The 10939-nt window shown below is 50.9% G+C and overlaps 2 protein-coding genes across 2 annotated transcripts; both read right to left on the minus strand.

The window, feature by feature from the left end:
- Positions 1-506: 506 nt before the first annotated feature.
- Positions 507-839, minus strand: BCR38DRAFT_411754 (uncharacterized protein; the record flags this gene model as incomplete). The annotated part of the gene is made up of 1 exon (XM_040858609.1): positions 507-839. The coding sequence occupies one exon, from the start codon at positions 837-839 to the stop codon at positions 507-509; it is 333 nt and encodes a 110-aa protein (XP_040712842.1).
- An 844-nt stretch (positions 840-1683) lies between these two features.
- Positions 1684-2602, minus strand: BCR38DRAFT_441715 (uncharacterized protein). The gene is made up of 3 exons (XM_040860781.1): positions 2166-2602; positions 2046-2102; positions 1684-1951 (listed from the first exon to the last, which is right to left on the minus strand). The coding sequence occupies exons 1-3, from the start codon at positions 2493-2495 to the stop codon at positions 1691-1693; spliced, it is 648 nt and encodes a 215-aa protein (XP_040712843.1). The 5' UTR covers positions 2496-2602; the 3' UTR covers positions 1684-1690.
- Between the last annotated feature and the right edge of the window lie 8337 nt (positions 2603-10939).

The raw sequence follows: 10939 nt of genomic DNA on the forward strand, positions 1-10939 counted from the left end.
TTCGTTGATTGTCAGCCGTAACTCAGTAAGGCTGTGTCGAGGAAATTTCAAGTTGAAAGTTATACCGGGCCCATGCAGATTAATTCCGTCACCAAACAAGCGGCCCAGGACAAGCGGTAAGTCCGTAGGATTCAGAAATAGCAGTCAATATGTGTATCAGAACACTATCCCTTGGTGAGAAAGTCTCACCGCATCCACAGGGACCTTATTGCTGAGAGCCCTTGGTCGCCGTACAGTGGGTGAGCCCCATCATAGGGGTTCAGGGGGTTCCAAGAGGTCAATCCGGAGAAGCAACCGAGCTCTTTTCCAGATGGAGGGGTATTCAGGAAAGTAACGAAGGATTTAGAGGGAATGATGAGTTAGCCCCGAGGAACTCAAGCGTTGCCTCTGTCGTTCCGGTTTGCGAAGCGTGTGTGGCGGTGCAGATGCAGGTGATGTAATCGGAGCGTGGACTCAAGGTAACAAGGGCGAGGCTACTGGGTGAGCCTGATGCGCAGGAGCGGACATCATCTTTGCCGGATCGGGTGTCTCACGGCCGACTTGAGGGCGCTGCGGTATACCCCAGTGGAATCAGTGCACTCGAGCCGGGCGCCTTTTTGGACAAGTGCCTTGACACTCATGGGACGCTCGTTCACAAAAGCGTCTACGAGCGGCGTGCCCAGACCCGCCGACTTTGTGACGGCTGGTTGCAGTTTCCCCCACGATGTTCTTTTTGTCCAGTTTGTCGCTCTCGGATTGGACAGGAACGGCCACACACAGATCATTAATGGTGAACTGGCGACCGCGATGGCATATCTGATGGAGGACCTTTTGTGCTGTACTCTTGATTCCGATACCATGACTCTGGCTTAGAACTTAGTTGATCACTCTGTTATAGGTGCCATGAAGCGTAAGTGGCAGTGTGTTCAAGACGCTCCGATGTTCTCAATCGGATAGTTGTTCGCAAAGATATTCCCGATGGCAAGCCACCCAAAACTATACCGGGAGTCAGATGTTGTATAAGCAACTTGGCAAACGGTAGATGAAATACAAGGGCAAAGATGTTGCGGGATAGTGGGAAAAGAGGAAGAGGAAGAGGAAAGGGAAAGGGGAAAACCTTACATTCTATGGGATGTCCTAATGAGAGTCTCGCGGTTATATTTGGTCGAGCGTCGGTTTCATAGTTGCAACTCTGGCTAGATCCGGTCCTCTTGCCATCTCAGTTCCAACGTAAACTTCCAGGTTGTCGATAGAGGCTACAATCTCAATGGATATAAGGACATCAACCAGTACCTTGGATATGGCTTCCTCATCCTACTGAACAAGGCGAGACTAAGCGATTCGGGCTTCTCTGCAACACCGAGTAGTCCGCGTGTTACTTCGTAGCATTCTAGCGGCACGCCACGAGAGTGTCGACGACCATGTACACCTGTTCTTAGCATCCGAAAAACTCGGACAGCAGATTAAACAGTCGGGCCGCATCTGGTTCTTTGGTCAAACCGTGGCTCGGCTGCAGTTCTTGGCATAGCGACCCGTAATAAGTCTGCGTATAATATTATCTTATTCAAGTATATCGACGAGCAATCGTCAGCCTATCAACAAGTTGATCTATCCATGTCAGCAATCACCACCAAACTATTATTGAACAACAGCATATCTCTCTTTCAACAGACTATCATTAATTAAAATTTATAATCAAGCCACTTAATGATTAATGAACCCCATGCCTTCCTTCTCTAAAATGCACTCTCTTTGGAGCTGTATCCTTCGTTGACCTCTCACCCGCAGAACCCGGCCTGATATACTCATACATATCACTGAACCTTCTCCTGGAGAGATTGCTCTGCTGGGATTGCTTTTCAGCACGCGCAAGGTAGCCTCTATGCTCAATATCGTACTGTCCCCAACCATGGCGATTCTCCACGTGCCTCCACAAAGCCCGACTTACGGGAGCCACTGGCTCTGGCTGCCACTGGATAATGCACGTCAGTGTTGTTCTTCCTCTTTGATTTACTTGAGTCCCCAACTATTGATTCTGGGGAAGAATTGTTTCTGTAAGCACATACCGGATCCGCACCCTTCCCTTTTGGACTTTTCACTTTTCGTCGTCTCGACGTGGGGGCCTTACCACTTTCTCAGTGTTCAGTTCACATCTACATTTGGTGCACAGTTCGGGGACTGCTCACTTTGCCCCTATCGGATCGCGAGAGAATACTCGGAGAATGCGGCGGCGTAGGCGAGTATTCAGACGCGATACCATGGATGCTACTTCCTTGAACCCCTCCGTCGGAGACGTAGGGGCTTACGTATGGAGTTCGTGGGCTTGTACGCGCTCGTGGGCGGCGTAGAGCTCCGAAAAGGAGGTTTCTGGGTATCTTGGGCTTCTTCGAAGTGTTTTTCTTCCAAAATTCTTCCTTTTTGTCTTGGAACTTGACATATCGATGGCCTGGCTTCGTGAACCAAGCTGTCGCGAGGTGTCGGCTGGGCTCCAGGAGGTGGCTTCGAACATCTCTCATCCTTTCAGACCAGGGTATATTGATATCCTTCTTCGGTGCCGGTTTGTGACTCTTGGACGGTTTCTTCGCGCTTGCTGGCGGCAACTCCACGACCTCGACTCTCCTAGGTGGACGGCTACCGGATGCGGTTTTCTTGGGTAAAGGATTATCCATCCGCCTAACTTTAGTTGGTTTATTGCCAATGTAGGCCGATGGTATCTGAATATCGGCCTTGGGACGGTATGTGTACGACGAATGATCATGATCCCACTATGACCGTGATATAGTAAGTAGTGGGCATCGGCAATTCGAGGAGACAAATGTACTCACAACATCGTTTGGTGGCACGTACCCCTTAACTTTCCCGTCCCATCCGCCGTCGTAACGAGGTCTCTGCCACCAGCTGCTGGAGTTGCCCAAGTAATTCTTATCGTAGGCCTCGTGGCCTCCGTATCGGCGACCACACTCATGACAGCGATGGGCAATGTGCTCATATTTGGAAGGTTGCGGCGAATAGCTCGTGTAGTACTTGCCCCAGACCCCCGAAATCATTTCGTTCTCCTTTGGTACTCTGTAAAAAGGCATCGGTTTGTGAGATACACAGTGCTCGCTTAGAAGATGATATTGATAACAGTCGGATTCCACAAACGGATTAGAGAGTTCGAAAAGCCATAACTCGAAGAACAACGAGAAAATGAAGACTGCCGACATGTCCTCAAGTTTTTATACGCGCAGTTACGAGGCAATCCTGCCTCATAGCGAGGGAGTGTTTGCCTCATATGAAGACATCAGACGGATTGACATTCCCTAACACACACGTTCAGCACCCATATTGAAAATCATAGCTTGGCACCATGCAAACCTGGACCGTTGCACAACCACCAGTTCTTTCTTTCTCGAACATATTCGGGATGTGGGATGTATCTGGGTGCTCAATGCTAGCTTCCCACCAGGACAACTGATCAGCAGTCAAGAGACTTCAGTCTATCAGTACATCCCATGACTAGTCAGTCAAGGGTAATTTTGCAGCACTGATGAAGTCGAGGACTCTCACATAACGTTGGCGACAGCCCATTTGAAGCCCTGGAAAGCCCCGCCGATATTGATTTTCTTCTGTCGTCCGTCGACTGCGTCTCGATATCGACATCGACATTAAATACCCTTTTCCCAAGTGCTTACTTCTCGTGTCATGCAAACATCCAACATCGCCCTACATAGAGATCCGCAGGAGCTGGAATTTCATCGAAGTATTCATGCCTTCAATTACCACATGTTAAAATACATTATCTACCATGCTGCGACTGATGCATTCAAGAACAAAAACAAGAAGAATCGTATTCAACGCACCACGCATGCCGCCATCGCCCCCATCCCCCGGCTCAGAGAGCGAAGTCTCAACTTCCGGTCCCAGTATCCATGCGCTCCAGTTGCCAATCCAGCGTCCAGTAACTGTTACACTGTAGCCCCAATCCCATTATAAAAGTACAAACGCCGTAATGCTTGTCGTGACACGTCCCCAGACTCGTCCGCCTCACCTCACAAGAAACCCTTTGTGAGGCTCGGAGTTCGCCCGATACTGCTCTTTCGTTTAGGCACCTCAATGCCTGTGCCACCAAAACTGCTGCTTGCGTCATCCCCGTCGGCGCCATTTCTCCATGGGGTGCCAAATCGGTTGCCCATACTTCCGCCGTTGACGCTCCCCTTCTCTATGCGCAGATTCTTCCAGCCTTCCAGCTCCCTCTCCAGCTTCAGGCTCTTCTCCTTTTCCTCTCTCAGCTCCCTTTCGGCCCGGCGTGCGCTCAGTTGATTATTGCTCTCGCTCGCTTGTAGCTCGTCGATTGTCTTAAGGAGGTTGTCAACCTTGTCACGCAGCCGGCTGGCGTCGTCGCTCAGTTGGGCAGCCTGCTTGGCTTTGCGGTCAATTTGAGACTGCAGGTCTTTGACAATGCGATCAACGTTGCGGACCGAGCGCTGCTCCTTCGAACGTTCTGTCTCTTGCGTCTCAACTTGAGATTCGAGCTATATGGAGAGAGTATTGTTAGCAGGAGTACGCTTGGTGAGTTTGCGCAGCAGCGTAGACAAGGGGCGGCTCGAAGATCTTGGGGGCGGCTTTTTGGTAGGACTTGATTCTTGCGAATCTTCGTCGGGCTCATGAGGTGGTGGGGGTGTACTAACCTCCTGAATACGCTTATGCAGAAACTTGATGTCGTTGCTGGCGCTTGAGTAGCCTTTTGTTTCGAGATCGACAAGCCTGAGTTGCACTTCGTTGAGACTCTTTTCTAGTGCAGCTTTTTGTTTAGAAAGTTCAACCCCGATCTCCCGCTCCACAGCCATCTCCTTCTGTATTTCGTTTGCCAAAGCTTCAGCGCGGCGCATCTTTTCCACAGCCGCGGCAGCAATATCTTCCTGTTGTGCTAGGCCAGACTTGAGCTCTAGAATCTCTTTGTCGGTATTGGCTGCTTTCCGCAAGGCAGGGCTCTCGCTCTTGGCCAGATCATCTAATCCGGCCTTGGCTTCCTCGAGTCGAGCTTCAACGCTACGTTTCTCGCGGACCAGAGCATCACGTTCCGCTGTGATGTCATCTACCGAGGTGCGTAGCGTGCGAACCTGGGAAAGCAGCGATACAACCTTGCCCTGAGCTTCGTTATGTGCATTGACCGCCTCATCACGGGATGAGACAACATCCGAGAGGGTAGCCTCGAGGCGCGCTTTCTCCTTTGACCAGGTTGAGCTGTTAAGAACCTCGTCATCCCACTTGGAGCGAAGATCATCGAGTTCCTCTCGCAGACGAGTAATCTCGGATTGCTTGTATAGTTTCTCCTCACGCGCGAGGTCGAGTTCCTTAGTGAGTGTGGCAAACTCAGCCTGGTACTTCTTTCGTGTCTGTTCCAAACTCGATTCCTTGTCCTCGATGTCAATAGCTCTCTGATTCCTGTAGTCCTCAAGCTCGTGCTGAAGCCGCTTCTTTGCTTGCGTGGCCGCTTCAAGATCTGTCGAGAGATCTTCAAGTTTCTCCTCGAAATGCTGGTTTTGCCGTTGCAAGTCTTCCATGCGTCCGTCTGTCTTCTTGCGCTCAGCCATAATCTCAGCACATTGTTCCTCTGCCTCTCTGGCTTGCGTCTTGGCAAACTGCTCAGCCCGAGCAGCTTTGAGCACAGCGATTTCGGCCTGCTCCAGTTTGCTGAAATACTCATCCGCACGGCTCTTGTAAAGGTTCAAGCTCGAGGTGACATCGGCCAACTTGGACGCCTCGGCATCCAGTCGGATCTGGAGATCGGCGAATTCTTGAAGTATTTGACTGCGACTAGCAGCCTCTTGCTCCCTGGAAAGGGTCATCTCCTGGAGGTCAGATTTTGCATCGCGAAGCTCTACTTCCAGCGTGGCGCGATCTCGTCGCATCTTCTCGAAATGCTCCTTGACATCAGTCAACTCAGTCACGGCATCATTATGGCTATGTAGCAGCGATCGTCGAGAGTGCTCCTGGCTATTGAGCAAGTCCAGAATCTCTTCGTGTGACTTGGTCTGAATGTCCCTCAGAGAAAGCTCGCCGCTTCTTATTGACTTCTCCAAGTGAGAAACTTTTTTGGCCGAATCATCCAGCATATCATGCAGACGACTGTTGACTTTCTCCAGTTTCTGCATCCGACGGACAGATGGGCTTTCATCAAATGGAGACATTTCGCCGGTAGGAGTTGATCGCTCGATCTGGCCTTGGAGATGTCGATTTTGCAACTGAGCTAGCTGAAGTTGATTCTGTAACTCCTCGACCTCGGTCTTTAGATCCTGGCGATTGTTGAAGCTCAGAAGGTCCTCGGTCTTGTCTGATTTACCGGAGTCTTGCACAGTATCAGGGTCATGACCCAAGCGGCGGGTAGGAGTTGAAGCATTCGAGTAATGCCGCCCATTAAGCTTAGACCGTTTCTGTGTTGGGGAGCCGTTGAAAGGAGCCTCGTTAGGGTTGATTTCTTCCAACCTCGGCCGCCTAGGTGAATCATCTCTTGAGGCGCGGATTTCGAGTAGTTGAGCTTCTGCGTCAGCACGACCCGCAGTCTGTATCCGCAGGTTTTGTTGCAGCTCTTCAATCTTTCTGATCATCTCAAAGTTCTTGCTCATCAACTTATCATGGCCCCCTTCTGCTGCAGTAAGAATAGAGACCTCAGGGTCGACAGCCTTGAGGACACGCATCATCTGGGCCCGAAGTTCTTCCAATTCCTGGCCACGCGAGTCCAGTGTTGTCTGCATTGTACGGACCGTTGCTTGGGCTTGGTTCCGCAGCTGGCGCTCTGACTCGAGGTTGCGGTTCGCTTCGGCAAGTTGAATACCAGACTGTGAGCTCACCTTCTCTGCATTCCTACTGGATTTGACCTCTCGAGCCACCTCATGATTGAGGTCCTCCAGGTTCAGCTGCAGCTTCTCAAGCTTCTTCTCGAGTCCCGCAATAGTCAGCTGCGAGTCCCCGAGTTGTTTGTTGAGTTTGGTGTTATGCTCCTCAAGCCTTGTCTTCTCACGCTGAAGAGTCATTAACTGCCCCCGAGAAGCTTCACTAACCCTTGAACTGGAGCGCGCAATCTCGAGGCCCTTCTGCTGTAGCTTGTTGAGTAGCGAGCGGTTGTCATTTTCAGAAGCAGTGAGACGACCCTTCACGGTGACTAGTTCTCGCTCAAGTCGTTCTTTGGCTTGATCGTTCTTTAGGCCATATTCCCCGGATGAGATCATGAACTTGTTGAGATCTTCGATCTGATGATTGAGCTTATCGCATTCAATCTCGAACCACTTCAATCGCTCGTGACTTGCGTCCAAATCTCTTTGAAGACTGGCCTCTCGCTCACGGGCAGCACGTGTCGCATTTCGCTCACCGGCCTCTTCGGCAAGCAATCTGGCTTCCTCAGCCTGACTTTTGGCGATCCTTAGTTTTCGGATCTCCTCCCTTGCCTCGTCGCGTTCCTTTTCTGCCGTGGCTCGAGATTCCATGGTTCGTCTCAACGTGTCTTGTTGCAGATAGAGCTCCTTCTCAATCGTAATCTTAAGCTCCTTGAGCTGTTCATGTTCCTCCTGCAAAGTCTGGAACTTGTGTTCGGCAAGCAAGGCAACGTCATCTCGCGATTGGCGTTCTCGGCTGAGATCCATCTGGATCTTGTAGAGCTCATCCTTCAGGTCCTTGATCTGAGATTCAAGCAGCTGACGATTCTGGTTGGCCTGAGAGTCCTCCGTGAGTCTGGCCTCGAGCAGCTGCTTGGCATCTTCGGCTTCACGTTGCAGCTGGAATTGCTGGGATTTCATTGCAACCATTTCAGCCTGAACTTCGCGGAGCCTGTCGGCGGTCTTCTCCTTCTCGGTCGTCAGCGCCCGTCGCTGCTCATCGAAACTTCGCTGCTCCATCTGGAACTTCTTATTGTCTCCTCGAAGGATGGCGAGCTCGCTCTCCTTCTTCCGCACGAGATCTTCATAGTCAGTCGACGTCTTTGATAGTTGAGACAGCTGCTGTTGAACTTCACGATTCTCGCGGGCGAGATGTTGTTCCCGAGACTTCAAGGACTGAAGCTCCTTTTGTGTAGAGGCCAACTTGATGTCGGCATCCTGGTCGATCTTGAGCAGCTTGCCCTCGAGGTCTCGAACTTTTCGGTCTTTGAGGGACAGCTGGCTCTGCAGCATCTTGAGCTCGTCTTCTAGCACGGCCTCCTGTGCACTACGATCTGCGTGCTTTTGAGATATTTCCTGCATTTCAGCCTCAAGGCTCAATATTCGCTCATCAAGATCCTTCTTCTCTTGTTCGAGTCGAGCGATCAACCCTGCACCTTGATCCAGTTGGCTTCGGTATGCCTCAACTTCGTGCTCTGCCCGTTTTTTGGCATCAAGTAGATCGTCAAGCTGATCCTCGAGCCTCTCTTGGTCCTCAATGGCTCCTGCGAGTTTGTCTTCCAGCTCAGCTTCGCGTTGCTGAAGTCTCTTGAAGATCTCGTCTTTATCTAAGGCCAAAGCTCTCTCGCTCTCGAGAGTTTGTTGAATGCGCACTAGCTCAGCGTGACAGTTGCGTCGCTCTTCTTCTAGACGAGAACGGTTCTCGGCTTCTTGCTGCATCTGCTCGTTAAGCTCGCGGATCTTTTCATCTCGCCTCTTGACCTCCGTCGCTGTGCGAGTAGTTCCCAAAAGAGGCTTCATCTTCATAAGAAGTTGCCACCACGGATTCTCACACAAGTCAAGGTATACGTTGAAGTTCCTCTGGATGACCCGAGTCGCCTCGGCACGGTAAAGTCGTTTGAATGCACTGCGTCGCAGGATGTATCCTCGCGCAACCGATTGGAACCGAGCCATTATCTCGCTAATCAGAGCATCGCGCTTCTCTTCCAGCTCTGCGAGCACACCGGCTCGGAAAAAGACTTTGGTAAGGCCGACCCGATACAAGGTCTTGTCGAGTCCGAGTTGATCCAACATCATTGCTGCTGTGGCTTGTCCTTCCACGTATCCTTTGGGCAGATTACTGCAAAGAACCTCGTAACGTTGGCGGAATTCGCTGAAGGGAATGCGATTGGGAAAACCTGTTCGAGCTATGCGGATACCCTCGAGTACACCATTGCATCTTAACTGGTCCAGTACAAGTAGTGCGTTGAACTGCTTTGGCCGTTTCTTGTGGTTAGGAAGTATACAGCGAACGAAGTGCGGATGGGTAGAATGAAGCTGTGCCATCAGACTAGAGAGTTGTTCCTTGTGTCTTTGAGCAACAGTGCGGAATAGTCCTTTTTTGACCCGGCTTCGAGTGGCGACATTATCGTCATCTGCATCAGCACAGTCCGTGAACAAATTCGCGATGTGTTTGTCGGTAGATGCCGCCAGCAAGCGAGTGATATTGTCGTTCAAGGGGTCTTTGTTCTTCTCCAACCAGCCATCTGTTGAGTACTCGACTTCAGCAGCATAATGCGTCAGGATGAAGCCGTGCTTAGGACCCGGACGCGATGGTCGATACTTGTTGGACTTCTTGTCCCATAGGGAATTCAGCTTCTCGGTGAATGATTTGTCAGTGGCTTTGGGCATGACGCTATCCTCATCCAGACAGGAGAAGATACCGATGGGGTTCGACAGTTCGATGAGATCGATAGTGGGTTGCAGATCACGACCGAAGTCAATAAACTTCCATTCGATCTGTTCCCGGGCGTACTCTTCCTGCTCCAAAACGAACATGTGGTGGTTGAAGAACTGCTGGAGCTTTTCATTGGTATAGTTGATGCACAGCTGTTCAAAGCTGTTTCCCTCGAAGATTTCGAAGCCCGCAATATCAAGCACGCCAATGAAATGTGAGTCGTCCATTCCCATGCCCGTCCGATCCAACTGGCGGTTGATCCGTGTTACTAAATCGCCGAATCCTCGTTCATAGATACCCTTGGACAGAGCATCAAGGCCGAGTCGCACTTGATCAGGCGTTTGCTCCTTTGTGACCCATTCACGTCCAGCCTTGACTTTGGGGTGGAGAAGTCCCTGTAGGAAGGGCTCCAGAGGGATGCCAAGCAATTGACACACTCTCGCCGCAACAGCTTTCGCATCAGGTGACAGTCTTGCCTGGTCTGCCATCCGGCTCTCCTTCATAACACTAATGTTGCCAAGGTGCAAAACTGCGGCTACCGTCCGTAAAATTGAAGCTTGCTCCTTGTCGGAAAAGCCCATGACTGCGAAGGCCTCTAGCAGGGAATTCCACTCATCACGATCAGAGACGCCAGTAATTGTGTCATGGCCATCCCGGGTGTAAGCAAAATCCTCCACTTCCATGCCGTCGAGCAGATAGTCCTGCTTCATTCGTCGGTCAGAGCCTTTCAAAAGCTGGTAGAAAATATGGTAATTTCGCTCCTGAGAATTGATATGTACTACTCGAGATTTCTCAAGCAAATACCAATCAATAAAAGCACCAGCGATGGATCCTGTCCGAGTGAACTCGATCCGGATGAATTTACCGAATCGAGACGAATTGTTGTTCCGGACAGTCTGGGCGTTTCCGAAGGCCTCAAGTATAGGGTTGGCTCGCAGGATCTGCTGGGACAGATTGGAATGCTGTCCTCTGCTCTTCACTGGAGATTCCGCATGCGCGACTGCAGCGAGGTATTGGATAACCTTCTTCGTGTTTTCCGTCTTTCCAGCGCCAGATTCGCCGGTGACCAATATGCTCTGATTCTCTCCTTCATCCACGAGATTTCGGAAGGCTTCGTCGGCCATGGCAAAGATGTGAGGCTTCGTGTCTTCTCGATTCCGACCCTTATACATGTTGATATACTCGTTGGTGTATATGGGCAGGGGACAGTACGGGTTGACAGTCACCAAGAACAATCCGGAATACGTGTATATAAGGTCGGCCTGGTACCTCATGTGGAGATTGTGGACGACAGACGGCTCGTTGAGGTGAGTTAGCTCGGCCATGTCGTTGGCCTTGTCGAATTTGGCAGGGTTGACTTTATCCACGCTCTCGATATCGACCTCTCGTT

Source organism: Pseudomassariella vexata (genome assembly GCF_002105095.1).
Source record: "Pseudomassariella vexata strain CBS 129021 chromosome Unknown BCR38scaffold_11, whole genome shotgun sequence".
Lineage (NCBI taxonomy): Eukaryota > Fungi > Ascomycota > Sordariomycetes > Amphisphaeriales > Pseudomassariaceae > Pseudomassariella > Pseudomassariella vexata.